The 15,394-nt window shown below is 39.0% G+C and overlaps 1 protein-coding gene across 1 annotated transcript in view; it reads right to left on the bottom strand.

Annotated features, from left to right (window-relative positions):
• Window positions 1-10,655: 10,655 nt before the first annotated feature.
• Window positions 10,656-15,394, bottom strand: part of SPAG1 (sperm associated antigen 1) — a 65,400-nt gene continuing 60,661 nt past the window's right edge. Inside the window, exons 16-18 of the mRNA XM_044683947.1 lie at window positions 13,599-13,745; window positions 11,530-11,898; window positions 10,656-11,382 (exon numbers count right to left, since the gene is read on the bottom strand). Of these exons, the coding sequence (XP_044539882.1) occupies window positions 11,251-11,382; window positions 11,530-11,898; window positions 13,599-13,745 (648 nt within the window). The 3' untranslated portion in view covers window positions 10,656-11,250. The remainder of the gene's footprint in view (window positions 11,383-11,529; window positions 11,899-13,598; window positions 13,746-15,394) is intronic.

The following is a 15,394-nucleotide window of genomic DNA, read 5'->3' as shown; positions in this document are numbered from 1 at the left end:
TCAATCCTCAAGACTTGAATGTTTAACTTTTATAACTTGAAGCATTCACATGATTTTATTAGTCACCTCATTTTCACTTTCAAGATGGCAAACATAGTTCTTGCTTCAGTAGCACATAGATTGTAATCAAGATGGTGACCATGCATAGCATTTTAATGGCTAGGAGCAGTGGAGAAGAAAATGAGATCCATGATGTGGGCAAGTCTGTGGAGTTGCTGGTATCTGAGGAGGTGCATTGCTGATCTTTTTTCACACTACTCTTTTTTTAATTTTAAACATTTATTAATATTCATTTTTAACATGGTTACATGATTCATGTTCCTCCTTTCCCCTTCGCCCCCCCGCACTCTCCCCACCCATGGCTGACACATATTTCCACTGGTTTTATCATGTGTCCTTGATCAAGACCTATTTCCAAATTGTTGGTAGTTGCATTCGTGTGGTAGTTTCGAATCCACACCCTCAATCATGTCCACCCCAACCCTTGCGTTCAAGCAGCTGTTTTTCTTATATGTTTCTTTTCCTGCAGTCCTTCCTCTGAATGTGGGTAGCATCTTTACCATAAATCCCTCAGAATTGTCCTGTATCATTGCATTGCTGCTGGTACAGAAGCCCATTACATTCGATTTTACCATAGTATATCAGTCTCTGTGTACAATGTTCTTCTGGCTCTGCTCCTTTTGCTCTGCATCAGTTCCCGGAGGTCTCTCCAGTTCGCCTGGAACTCCTCCAGTTTATTATTCCTTTTAGCACAATAGTATTCCATCACCCGCATATACCACAGTTTGTTCAGCCATTCCCCAATTGAAGGACATCCCCTCCTTTTCCAGTTCTTTGCCACCACAAAAAGTGCAGCTATAAATATTTTCATACAAGTCTGTTTATCTATGATCTCTTTGGGGTACAAACCCAGCAATGGTATGGCTGGATCAAAGGGCAGGCATTCTTTTATAGCCCTTTGAGCATGGTTCCAAATTGCCAGCCAGAATGGCTGGATCAGTTCACAGCTCCACCAGCAATGCATTAATGTCCCAATTTTGCCACATCCCCTCCAACATTCATTACTCTCCCCTTCTTTCATTTTAGCCAATCTGCTAGGTGTGAGGTGATACCTCAGAGTTGTTTTGATTTGCATTTCTCTAATTATTAGAGATTTAGAGCACTTTCTCATGTGCTTATTGATACTTTTGATTTCTTTACCTGAAAATTGCCTATTCATGTCTCTTGCCCATTTATCAATTGGGGAATGGCTTGATTTTTTTATACTTCACCCTACTCTTCTAAGATATCTTCATGCATTTATTGCATATTTTCATTGTTTGCCTTTAAAACTCAAGTTTCTTGCTGCAATTAGGTCCCTAGTTTTTCACCCTAGATCCAAATGTGCAAAGTCAGTGATGCCACTTAGTGAGAAAATAAAAGTGTTAGATAAACTTAATGAAGAGAGAATTAAGCTCTCTTTATTTTTAATATAATCAATCTTCAAACTTTACTTTAATCAATCAAGAATTTAAAGTATCCCTACTTAACAGTAAGTCAATAAGTAAGAGAGTTCACAAGTCACTTACTAGGAAAAAAAAAGTTCACAAGCACTGCCCTACCTTAAGCAATGCTAGGCAAATTGAGAAGTTATGATTGGTTCCTTGGTTCCAGTGAAGTGGGAGAGAGACAGGAAGTGTTTTGGAAAAAGGACTATAAAAAGCAAGACCAAGGAGAAGATTCACTTCAATCCTTCCTTGGCTCTTCAATGAGGACTCTCTCTCAGTTGGCACTTTGGTGGGATACTCTTCAGCATAAGCTCTGGTGAAGACTCTGGGCAGTCTTGGCCTCCTATGTGCTGAAGGTTCTCAGTGGTTTTTCAGTGTCTCCTGGCTCTTTGGATTTCAGTTTCCTGATTAGGACCTTGGATTCTAGTGAGATTTGTTTTCAGATTCACATTAGGATTAGGACTTAGAGTATTTGTAGCTAGGCAAATTTTTTCTACCTCTTTCCTATATTTCCCATATATCTCTATCTTGCTGTAAATAAAAGCTGTTAACAGTCATTTTGACTTAAGAAGTTAATTATTTTTTTTATAAACGTTGACCGCAATAATTTTTTTTTAATTCTTGTATTTGTCAAACCCATTTTAACTATTACAATTTTGGCAGATCACAAAGGTTTGATGAGTATCCTCATTTTCCTAATTTACTTCACATTTTACTCTCTCTAAAACTATCCTTAAGTCAGGTCTTTAGTAACTAATTCTTACTCTGATCTAAGTTGGTAGAGCAAAATAGACAAAAGGGCAGATTAGCCTCACAAACTACAACTTTTGGTCTGATACTGAAAAACTGATCCAAAACACCTTACCTTAGGGTAAGTTCTAAATCCTTTTTTTCCCCTTTAAAAACAGCTGAGTGCCTGCTACTGCCTGGTAAGCCTGGTGTTTTTAATCAACAATCAGCCCCCTCAGGGCTTTACCTGGAGGGATACTTCCACACACATACCCCTTCTCCCTGACTCCCTGATTTCTGGGGAGGCTACCCCACCCTTATGAGCTACTACCTTGTAGCCTAGAACTCAGGAATAGTAATAAGGAGTTAAGTATTGGGAAGATTAAAAATCTAGCTTTTTTTCACTATCAGAAAGTGTTAAATATTGAGCCGAATTAACAAGTTTAGCTTCATCTTGCTCCTGGGAGTTCACTCTTTCTTTTGTAAGGTCCTTTTTTTTTTTTTTAAACCCTTGTACTTCGGTGTATTGTCTCATAGGTGGAAGATTGGTAAGGGTGGGCAATGGGGGTCAAGTGACTTGCCCAGGGTCACACAGCTGGGAAGTGGCTGAGGCCGGGTTTGAACCTAGGACCTCCCGTCTCTAGGCCTGTGTAAGGTCCTTTTTGAGCTCCTATGTGCTTCTAGCATTACCTTAAGTGGGAGGTGGAACACTGGGGAGAGCAGCAGTAAGATAACTAAAACTTAACTCGGGGTTGAGAAACTTTCAGAGCCTACTAAGGGAAAAATCCTAGCAGCCCACAGCCTGTGCTTTCCACCCAAGCCTTTTGACCTCCCTGGCCAGCTCAGCAAAGCATCTCCCTGCCCATGTGGCTATGGAAGCACTTGGCCAAGGAAGCATGTGGCCCCTGGCATTTTTTATCCCTAGGAGGGAGAGGAAGAGAGAAAACCCTTCACCCTCTTAGCCAAACTCAGCCTATATCCTGAGGGGTTTTACCTACAAGAAAGTGTGTTTTATTTTGCCTAAAATAGAAAGCTTTTGCTTTTTCTTGTTTTCCCTCCCCAATTCAGCCTCTGGCTAAGGTTTTCTAGCCACCCTCCATTCAAAGGCTAGTTAATTAGGGCTTATCTGTATCTATACCAAATTTTTTCTCTAAAGTCTTTAGAACACCCCACCTTCTAGCCTTGTGAAACTCTAACCCCTAGCCAGTATGCACTAGGGTAGCGCCTCCTATGGATAAGTAGAATTGCAGACAATTTAATACTTAAATTTAAAAATAAATAGGAGTATGGTGCTGAAAAGCATAGCCCACACTGTGAAAGAGCAGTTTTCTGCCTATCTCAAACAGCTCCAGTTCCCTGAGAGCATTACGGAGCTCACACAGTTCACAGTTTTAGATTGTCTTCATTTAGTACTGTTTCTGGGTGTACTTGTACTGATAGGATACCTTGCAATTTACTCATTCCTCCCCAAGAAAAAAAAAGAGGAAAGAAAGAAATGTGTCTTCTGTCAGGACCAAAGAAAAACTGTGCTTTTGCTACCATATTGGCACCTCTGCCTGTGCCAAGCCTGCACAAAGATTCTGCTACGTCATCCAGTCTATCAGTGAAATTGCCCACTGTGCCACCAAGGTATCCTGCAGACTCTCAATGTCTACTTCTGGGGTTCTGTGCCCATCCCTGCTCCCCTCACCATAGTTTTTCCCTTGGGGATTCATTCTGCCTTTCCCATTGTCCTTCTCTGATGGGTACTCCTATAGCCCAACTGATCCAGAGGCCATCTGAGCTCACATTCCAAGTCTTTGAAGCCATAAGGACACAAAGATTCCCTCTTCACCTTAGGTTTAAGGGAACAGAGAAGCAGCAATAATCAAAGATAATTCTATTAAAGGGCTATTCCCCCTAAGGGAAGTTCCCATTTTTAATAGTGGAAACTTAGTGAATATTACGCACCATATACCTTTCACTCCACAAGATATTGAGAAATTAAAAGAAAAAAAAAACTCCATCCTTTGAAGAGGATCCCATTGTAGTATTAAAAGCTTGAAAGCATTTACTGCACTTATGATCCCACATTGATTGACATGGAAAATTTGCTCTAAGCCTTTTTAATGAAAAGAGAAAAAAATAAAATCATTTCTCTTGTTAATCAGGCTCATGGAAGCGGAGCAATTCATTGGCCACAGGAAGACCCAAAATGGATATAAATAAAGAGGAAGATTACTCAAAACTATGCCAGGCTAGAGAAGCATTACTACAAGCAGTAAGAAATTGTTCTGATAGGCCTACATAGACAAAATTTGAAAATCTTAAGCAAAAGCATGATAAAAATCCCTCCCAGTTTAAGGATAGACTTATTGAGCTGGGAGGTAGATATATATAAACAAAGATCTTTCCAGAGAAAGGGATGTCAGGCAAATAAGAAGATAGTTTGTAAAAAAACCTGTTGTAAAGTGGTCAAAGATTATTTTAAGACCAACTGCCCAAACTGGGCTAATATGGATCTTGAAGAACTAAGAAGAATAGTAGTTTATGTCTTTAACAGCCATGAAAATGAAGATGAAGAGAACACTGACTTGGTGGAGGTATTAAGGAAGGAAATAGAAGCATTAGCTGAAAAAGTTGAAAGAGGAAATGCAAATCAGGGAGTAGCCATAACTAACCCCTTTGCAAGAATCCACAAATCTTAATTTTGGCAACTAGTAACAACTGAAATTTACACTCCCAAGAGGGGTAGGGGAAATACAAAGGTGCTTAATGTATAATATCAACCAGGTATAGGACAAGTCTTTATTCCCTACATGCTAAAAGACCCCAAAAGATTCACAGCACATATTGACAATACTTAAGCAATCAGTAACTTTTCACTTAAAACTACATCTGCCAGGATGTTGAGCCATACATATGGGAACATGGGGGACAGCAGGGTGCTTCAGTGGACTGAGGGCCAAGACTAGAGATGGGAGGTCCTGGGTTCAAATCAGGCCTAGCTGTGTGACCTTGGACAAGTCACCTGCCTAGTCCTTACCATTCTTCTGCCTTGGAACTGAAATACACTATTGATTCTAAGATGAAAGGTAAGTACTTTAAAATAAAATGACCATAGGAACATGAAGCAGTTTGTGGGACTACCAAATAAATGTCACTTCTGCTCTAAACCACTCTAGGTCTATTTCTTCTGCCATTCCAGGCTAGGGCTTGTGTCATCCTCTTACTGGGGGTCATTTTTTCCAACAAAGAAACTCCTCTTGTCATTTGGATTTGGGAATTCTGGAACTCCCTTGACCAGACACAGTCATCTCAAGAATAATGTTTGGTTATCTACAGGGGAAAGAAACCACAAAAACAGAAAAGGGAGCCAAAAGCTCAGGTCTAACCATCATCTAACTGAGGCTCCCTGCTCTAAGTTCACACTGGAATGGTCACTGACTATTGGGAAGTGTCGGTCATCTTTCCCCCAACTGTTACTGAAAGTCTCAATTACACGATGTTCTCTGCAGGGTGAAAGAAAGCAAATTGGAAGCTACCTCTCCTTTCTAACAAAGCATCCCATTTAGGGAAGGGAAAGAGAGAATATCAAGGGACTACCAAGTTTTGCAGCATGATACCAAAAGCACCAAGTCTTTTCAGAGGTGAGTGCATGTTTCCCCTGGAAATTGGCCTGGGCAACTCAGTGCAGGCTCCATTGCATGGTCTCTATTGACCCATTTTATGGATGCTCCTCCCTCCAATTCAACTCTAGCTCCAGGTGGAAAGGCAGAAGATTGTGATTAGAGAGGAAGAATTTGAATTTATGGTCTTGGAGGTTACACAATCTTTGGTGAAGACCATTAACATTAACTATAGCCACTTGGGTTATAGAGAGTTGAGGTAGAAAGGAAGACAGTGAGCCAGCAGACAGAATTAACTGACAAGGGAGAATTAGAAGATGATTGCAACAAGGATGAAGGTAGGTATAAAGATGGAGGAAATTTGAAATAGAAAAAAAAGACATGCTTAAAAATTAAGGCAGGAATTTTTGAAAATTATTGACTCAGGTCCTTTCATTCGTGAAATTTCAGAAGATATTTTAGAAACAGAAGACAACATTAATTGTGGGTCTGACAGTTTCTATCAGTATAAATGAGCAGGTTCCTTAACCTCTTAATACATTTCCTCATTGAAAGTGGGGACAATGGCATTTTCACTACATTTTTTATATGGCCTGTAGAGAACAAATCACTCTCTGAGAGTTATATGGACTTTAGCTAGCTTAAATCATTTGCTAAAAACTAAATTTAAAAAGAGTGGGAGTTAATGACATGATTAGATTTTTAGGCTAAAGAATTTTGAAATTAGTTCTGAGCTTCCTTTCATAAATTTGAAACCTAGTCCCACTTTTCTACAATATAGAAAACTCTTCTACAGGCATTCTTAACTAGGAATTTGCCATTTCTACCATATTTTTCATGATTGCCAGAATCTGACCACAAAACACTAAATTCTGGTCAATAGCTTAAGTGAATTTTATTATCATTATTTGAGAGTTTATAAGTCCATAAATAAAGAATAAAGTAACTGAATTAGCCAAAACATTTAATTAGCTAGAACCCTAATTTTCTGCTGTGCTTGGCAGAAAGGAGACACCTAATAGATGTTGGTTGAACTGAATAATAAGAGAGCTTACTGTATAAAACATATAGAACAGTCTGATTGGTGTAAGATGACGTAGGAAGGAACTCCAAACCACAGTGAAAAGGATCGCATTCTTTGAGGACTGGATAGAAACAAGTATTACAAGAAGGATCAGGTCAAACCTTCATGCCACTAACATGCATCAAATGGAAATGAGATACTCAGATAAAATCTTCTATTGTTATGCATGCCCACCGTTCTGTCTGGGCTACCTACTAACTTGTAAAATCCAGATGCATGACCAATCAAATTGGCTCTGAGCTAAAGAAATTACGGTGCTGAGCAGCCAAATTTAAGTGAATTGTTTAGGTAGCTCATCAGTGCACACAAATTACAAAATAAAAAGCTAACCAGAACAAAAGGGCTAAGGTGCCTTTTAAAAATGTTTTTATATTTTAAGTTGTACCCTTAATCTAATCCACTGCCATTTCATATGAAATAGAATTTTCTACCCTTGAAAGCAGCAGACACAACTTATAGTCACTAAAGAAGATGGTTTTTACGGTATAATTTCTATGCATTTTTCCTCTCATTGCATATCTCTGCCATTACAGTATCACAAATAAATTTTTCGAAATTACTTAAGAAATAAAATCCTAAATTAGTTAAAGCTTGAGTGGCTGTGGTCCCATTTTAATGAATGAATTCTGCGACTAAGTCAATAATTTACTTCATATTTCAAAGGAAGAATTGCTTTTTGTTTTTTTTGTTTTTAAATCTAGAGGTAGAATGCTTCTTATGGTACATCTTCAAGCTATGTAACTCTTTTTTTAAACCTTCCATCTTAGAATCAATATTATGTATTGGTTCCAAGGCAGAAGAGTGGTAAGGGCCCAGGGTCACACAGCTAGGAAGTGTCTGAGATCAGATTTGAACCTAGGACTTCCTGTTATCTAGGTTGTTATAAGTTTTCTTAATTTCATTCTATCTTGTTAAGAGCAGAATTTCTATGTTAGAGGGAATTACTTAATCTCATGCTTTCTCTTTAAGAGACAGTAACAGATAGATTCACCCTATGACTCTTTAAGAGGTAGACTATAAAGAAAAATCAGTTAAGAGAAGGCATTCCATATTCTTGTTTCTGAGGGAGCAGGAGGTCTGAGTGTCTGTGTCAGTCTCTCTCTATCAAGAGGATCTGACAGTTAAAGGTTGAGAGATTGAATTTAGATACTGTGAAAGAGAATACTCTACTGTATATCTTGAGTTAACCTAACTTAAGTACCTCACTAGATTGTGAGTACAGGATTAACTCTCCTTTGTCCACCTTTTGATTGAATCAACACAAGCTTGAACTAGGTGGAGGAGCTCAAAAACCACTTAGTGAACTCACACCCTCAGAAACTCAAAGAGCTAGGATGAGTGATCACCTCTCCAGAAGATGAATTTTAGAAGGTTCACAACCTTAGATGAGAACTTAAACTTCGGAAGGTGAGAAGTTGATCCCACAGACACTGCCCCCCTGGGCAGTGCTAGATAATTTGGAAACTGATTGTCCCTGTGAAAAGGGAAAGGGACAAGAAGCCACCATAAAAGCCATGAAATCCTCCTACTTGAGGCAGATTGTCTTTGAGAAGATAGTCTGAAGAGAATGTCTTCTGGAGATAGTCGTCGAAGGAACTTCACTGGAAAATGTGGCTTGGATTGTGGGCTTGGAGCTCAGCTTCAACTTAGACTCTGATTCCAAAACTACTTCATTGGGTGAGTGAAAATGGCTGACTCCTGTCCTAGTTTCTTAAGAGACTAGTTTCCATCTTGAAGGAGGCTGCAATGGTTACTCACCACCAGCCCTCCTGGCTGAGGACTAGTATAGGTATTTTCTCTAACCTCTTTCACATTTCTCTACTTTATTGTTTCCCCTCTATTTTGTAAACAAATTTCTGACTCAAGATATAATAAATATTGGCGACTACATAATTTCATAAAATTATTGTCCAACCATTAATTTTCACCTTTACAATATGGATTGGAGAAGTCTATCTCTGAGGGGTTTTCTCCTCAGCACTGTGAGAGAGAAGGGCCTTACTCTGAGGGCTTTTTCCTCAGAATTTGAGGGTGCAGAAGAGCTGTCTGTGTCACTGTGACAGGCAGTTTCACCACTGACAGTTGAGGAAGAAGAAATACTGGTTAAGGAGGCTGGAAGAGAAAAAGTCTTATTTTATTAGTTAGGTAGCAAGCTAGAGAATTTAATCTTAGTCAGCCATAGGTTAGTTAGGTCTGCTTTGTCAGGCAAGAAGATCCTTAGATTTAGAGTTTCTTGGGATTTTTAGTATAGGGTTTAAATTTTTAGGCATAGTTATGTAATATAAGACATATGCTCTCCTATTTCCTATCCCTACTCTCCTCCCAATAAATAAGTAGAGTTGGTTTCCTAAACTGTTCTCTGAACTTTTATCACAATATTAAGTATCCCTCACAAGGTCTGGGTCTTAATCCACTGAGCCACCTAGCTGCCCCCTCAAGTTATGTAATTTTTAAGTAAAACTATAGCTAGGAATAATGACTGTGTTAAGAGAGTTAGATGGTCAATATAATATTTTTCTATACAACTTTAACATTTCAATATTAAAAGAATGATAGAAAATATATATTAGGACATAATGACAAACTTTTCAAAGGCAACTACTCCCTATCTGAATATATTATATATAGTTCTGTGTAGATAGGGTTCTTGGGATCAAAAAGATTATGCCAAAGGAGTATAAACTCCAGCACATCTTATCAAGCTGGGCCAGTTTCAAACATAAAATGGCAATGTATGGACTCTGGTATTTTCCCAGAACCAGCTAAGCTATGTTCGGATAGAGAACTTCATCCCTTGAAGGCAGGCCACCAAGTAATACATTTTTCAGCCAATCCAACAATCTGAGTTGAGGAAGGGGCTGAAATCTGCTTTGGTTCTTGGGTTCCACAAGCACAGAAACCTCACTTTTTTGAAGTTCACTTCTTATTATCAACTATCCTAGTTAGTCAAGTGAAAAAAGAACTTACCAAAAAAGGGAAGAAATGTGGCAGAAGACAAAAGACAATGCAGTACTAAGAATCTTACTTTCTAAATAAACTGAGTTCAGCATCTTTCAATGATCTTCAAAGCACCAATTACCCTAGATAGGGTAGGTTTCCCCAGATCATTTTACTGTTACATGAATTACCATTCCTTTAATCCTAGTGTTCAGTGGAGAGAAATTTTCAGAACTAATAAGCCCAAAAGTCTTTACTTTCACTTCCACAGTGAAGAAGAAATGTGGTCAGATTTATGGAGAAAAACAAAAGGGGAATTTATGAAGATAATAGTAAAATGAAACTATGAAAACATTCTGTTGTGACAATTCAAAGAAAAGAGGAAGACCAGGTGGTTTTTGTAAAATAACTCTTCTGTTTCTGTTTTCATAAGCACAGAACATCCTGACTGTTTGAGGGCTCTAAGTAAAACTACAGGACTTTCCCCCAATATTAACATCTTAATTAAGACTGATTACTGTTAGATATAAATAAGACATGACTACTAAAACAGCTGAAATTCCTGAGTGCAACAAACACCACTGGGAAAAAAATAACGTGCAATAGTGCAAGACAGACAGATCTCTTTGAGAAAGACAAATTATTGCTTCTCGTAACTGCTTTGAGAAACAGTAAATGAACATTGTTTCATAAGCCTGAAAAGCCTAATGATCTAGAATACACATTTTATCTTTATCTCAATATGTGCCATTTATTTCATAACCACATACCTTCTTATAATTAACTTACTTACAAGATGTTCCCAAAGTCTTAGTGCTTATTAAAGCTTACACTGCACTAAGACTTCTGGGATACCCTGTATTTTTGTGATTGTGTCTATTTCATCTTAGTAGATTTATATTGCATCAGCAGCATAAAAACAACTTTTATGTATTTCATGACAAGAAATGAAAAAGACAAAGTAGTCAGCTTTTCAAGGAATTAGATTTTTGAAATCAAATAAGTAAATATATTTCTATTAAACTTTGAAAGGTCTTATTTTCAGAATAAAAGAAGATACAAATTCAGTTCAATCATTTTACCAAATGAATGACTAAAAGGAAAGATGGAAGCTACAAAAGGCAAATGTACTTAAATATATTCAAAATAAATCAATATTATGTCAACTAATTAAATAAACAGATGTTAAATTTCTAGGGAAGCCAATATATACAAGGAGAGGGTGAGCAGCAGATTGTAGAATGTGCATACACAATCATTTGCAAACCTTCCACAGTCCAGAGAAAGGGGGCTTCTTTCAAAGCTCTGACACTTCATCCATCCCACCAAGCAGTTTAGAACCCCAATCCACAAATATTCATGGGATACACTCATGGATGGAGAAATTCTAAAAAAACATCTTGGCTTAGAGTTCATAATGTTTCTTCAAGTTCTGTACATCCTCTAATGAAAATGCAGGGTTTGATTTATCTGAAAGAAACTCCAGCAGCTGTTGGGTTTGTTCTTTTTGTCCTTTGCTGAGCAGTGTCAACATTGTCTGAAAGATAAAGAAAATTACATTATAATGACAGTATGGTTAAGCTGTATTTTAAAGATCAAAGTAGTATCAGTCCTGAAATATGAACTTTCTCTTTTTAAAGCCCATTTATTTGCATAAAGAGTAAAACATCTGGCAATAGCTTACCGTAAATCTTTCTGCTTTACTTAGATGTAAAAGATGCTTGTAGACCAGTGCAGGATCATTGTCAAGAAGATAATTTTTCAGAGCCTGGATGATGAGGAGAAAAGTATCCCCTTCCAGTTTGTTACTCAGCAATGCTGGCAGATCTTTCGGGTCTATGACAGCCAAGAGCTTTGCACAGGCTTCTTCATCTTTCCTGGTGTTTATGGCATTTAGAACTTGTCCAAATTCATAGGCATTGGCAGGTTTTGAGATGTGGAGTTTTTCTAAGCCTTTCGCTGGGGGTTTGCTGCCTGCTGGCCCTTTCTCCAAATTGTGGCAGGTAACTGAGACATTCTCTGGAGAACCATCTTCAGGCTGTTCCTCCATCACCTTTACAATGGAAAGAATTTAATTCTTGACACTGAGCAACACAATACATTAATAGCCACATGTATTAGCTGATCCAATTGTTTCTTAAACTAGTGTTTAAATTAGATATACTTTATACAAACATGAATTTCCAAAAAGAAAAAAAAAAGTCAGAACCAAAGTGTTTTAGAAGTAGAAGGCCCTCAGAGAGATCAGCTGAAGTTCTCAAATTTGCAGATGGGCAAACAATGGTCCTATGCCTAAAGTCATACAGGCAGGCAGTGACAGAACTAGTACAGACTAGAATTTGAGGGTCAAAACTCCCAGTGCATTGCTATGCCATCACTTCCAACATTTAGTTTGCCAAAGGGGTCCCAGAGAACGAGCTCCCTTAGAGCACTGAAAATATAATATAGGGGGCAGCTGGGTGGCTCAGTGGATTGAGAGCGAGGTCCAGAGACAGGAGATTCTAGGTTTGAAATCTGACCTCGGACACTTCCTAGCTGTGTGACCCTGGGAAAGTCACTTAACCCCTATTATTCCTCTTCTGCCTTGGAACCAGGATATAGTACTGATTTGAAGACAGAAGGTAAGAGTTTTTTAAGAGAGAGAGAGAGAGAGAGAATATAATATGATTAATTAAAGTTGACTTTTATGATATTTTAGGAACACAACTAAATTAATGACAAGCAGCACAACTACTTCTTTTACTTTGTTGTTCTAGACATGATAAATAAGATGTGACTGAAATACACACACACCCAGATGACAAATGCTTTTGTAATTCTTTTAGAGAAAAGTATTCCTAGACCAAAAATTCTTAGCTTTCCTTTTCCTGGAAAATAAATCAGAAGTCCAAGATGATGATTTTTCAGCCCCATCTCTTTCATTGATTCACTGAAGAAATAGTTATTGGGCACCGGAAAAGAAGTTTAGCAAGACTGTTCCTGCCCTCATGGAGCTGACAGTCTAAGAGAAGGCCACGATATAAACAGAGATCGCTATGATGCACGTTATGTGTTTGACTCTTTGCAGGAGAACAAGAGTCTGGGGAGGACGGCTGCTCCCCGTGCCCACGCCTGAGGGAGGGGAGGAGAGGAAGATCCAAGAAAGCTTCATGGTCTAAGAGACAGGGTTGGACCTGGGCTTTAAAGAACATGCAGGAAGTTAGTATGTGAAGATGGGGAAAAGGCACCAAGGCGGAAGAACAAAGAGCTATTTAGCCGGAGTGAAGAGGGCAGAGAAGGGAGTAAGTAATAGGATAAAAGCTCTGGAAAGTTTGGAGGTGCCAAATTATGGAGGGTCTGGAGAAGGACGTGGCAGAGGAGGGGGGCCAGGGTGAGGGGTGCTCAGAGAGCCCCCCTTCACATCTTCTCACGTCCAAAGAAGTCACGGATCGCCGCAGGCTTCACTAAGGACAAATCAGGAACAGAAAGGCTTAAGCGGCGGCAACAACATTTGACATGAGCGGAAGCAGAGAAAGCTGGTTTCGCGCTGCGCTCGCCCCAGCACGCCAGGGCCGGGGTTTGTAGGGCCCAGGAGTCCATAGTTCATCTTTAAAGAGGCTTGACCTGACCCAGGTTTCTCCCAAGTCTACTTCCAGGCCCATCTGGTGGGAGATGGGAATAAGTTCAGCCTGGGAGAGAATCATTCCTCTCCCTCCTCCACCCTCCGGAAGCTGACACTTTACACCCAAAGCGTTACTTCTACAATGACAATACCTCTTCAATCTTTATCTTCCTTCTTTCCTTCTCCTGGCCCTGGATATTAAGGAATGCAGTGATCTCTCCCAGCTCCTTCTTTGCTTCAGAAACATTTGGGTCTATGAGAAGCACTTTGCTGAGATCATTAAAACTTTCCTGGTAATTCTGAAAGTCAAAGTGGGGTGCGGGGAGAAAAGAAACACTTTTTAAATCATGCAAAAACCAGCATGGGTTAGGAAACTGTGTCATATTCATTTTCTGCCCTTCAATCGAAGGCAGAGGAGTGCCGGCTTCAGCGGGGAGGCCCGTCCTCGTCCCAGCTCCCAGCGCCATCCATCTTCTACTTCAAAGGACTCATCCGTTCGGGTCTGTGGGGCCAAAGTGTTACATCGTGTAACCTGGTGGTGACGTGTGTGTGTTAGAAATACAAACAGACTTGCTTCATGAAATCTCACAGAGTTAGGATTAAGAAAAAAGACTAACCCCACAACAGTCACTCATCCTAAGAAAGCACAAAATTCTGTTAAGTGCCCTCCTTAGGGAACAGCCCTCTCCAGGAAAGCCAAACCCATGGCTCTGCATCATCGTCAGCTTAATAAGCCAGAGAAGCAAAAGGCCTTCTTTTCTTTAACTAAAACGCTGATTTTTTTTTTTTTGGGGGGGGGGAGGGTTCAGATTTTAGGCAGCAACTCAACAGTAACATAATCTTAACTGGGCCAGTCTCAGAGCTTAAACTTAAACCCAGGTTTTCCTCACTCTAGAACCATCTCCATCTACTACACTATGTTATCTTTTATTGATTAAATAATATTGAATAATTAATTGAATAATAGGTTTAAGAAGCAACTTGTACCTCAATATTAATCTATATGAATAAGGAAGCATTTCCCTGATGGTGACAAAGTATAGGGTTAAAGGTTGGAGCAAAAATAAAGAGTAGAGATTATTTACTTTTCCCTTTGTTCAATGGTAATTGCACCCTCTGCTTGTTTTTTCTATGCCTTCCTTTAAGAAGTACATCAGATCTAGCGGAGGTAATGTAAGCCCTAGCTGCAAATTTCCCATCTTAGCTGTTTTACCTCTATTATTATAACCCACCCAAGTATGTTTTGACCATTGTGCTTACCAAAGTCTATACCCGATTCCCACAATGAAACTGAAAACTTAGTTCTACCTTCCTCATGACCCAAGTCTCTAAATTCAGATTATTAGTCTCCCTGGACAGAAACAAGGGTTGAGAACTTGACCCAAAGTCAGAATCTTATCTACATAAATTATCTAGCCATTGCCATAGTGAAAGACTCTGAAAGAAGGGTGATGAACAATCTTTAAAAGAAAACATAAAGGGGGCAACCTGGATGGCTCATTGGATAAAGAGCCAGGCCTAGAAATGGGAGGTTCTGAGTTCAGATCTGACATCAATCACTTTCTAGCTATGTGACCCTAGGCAAGTCACTTAACCCCCACTGCCTAGCCCTTACCACTCTTCTGCCTTAGAACCAATACTTAAAAAGGTGTCAATTCTAGGCCAGAAGGTAAGGGATTTTTTTCTTTATAAAAAAGAGAAGAAAACATAAAGGAAATTGAAGTTTTAAATGAAACTTGAACAAGGTCACATGCACATATTTGTTCCAAATAGTTCTACTAATCATATCAAATAAACAAGTACATATAGTGAGTAGCACTCAGAAAACAATGAGCAGAAGGGTCACTTATGGCGCAAAAATCTGTAAAAAAAAAAAAAAAGTAAACAAAAGCTAGAGACTGTGAGCAATCCTGCTGAATAACCTCATTTAACATGATCTTTCTGGGGA

This window comes from Gracilinanus agilis, chromosome 1, assembly GCF_016433145.1.
Source record: "Gracilinanus agilis isolate LMUSP501 chromosome 1, AgileGrace, whole genome shotgun sequence".
NCBI classification, from domain to species: Eukaryota; Metazoa; Chordata; class Mammalia; order Didelphimorphia; family Didelphidae; genus Gracilinanus; species Gracilinanus agilis.
The sequence above is the reverse complement of the archived record's forward strand: the minus strand, read 5'-3'. Positions and strand labels throughout refer to the sequence as shown.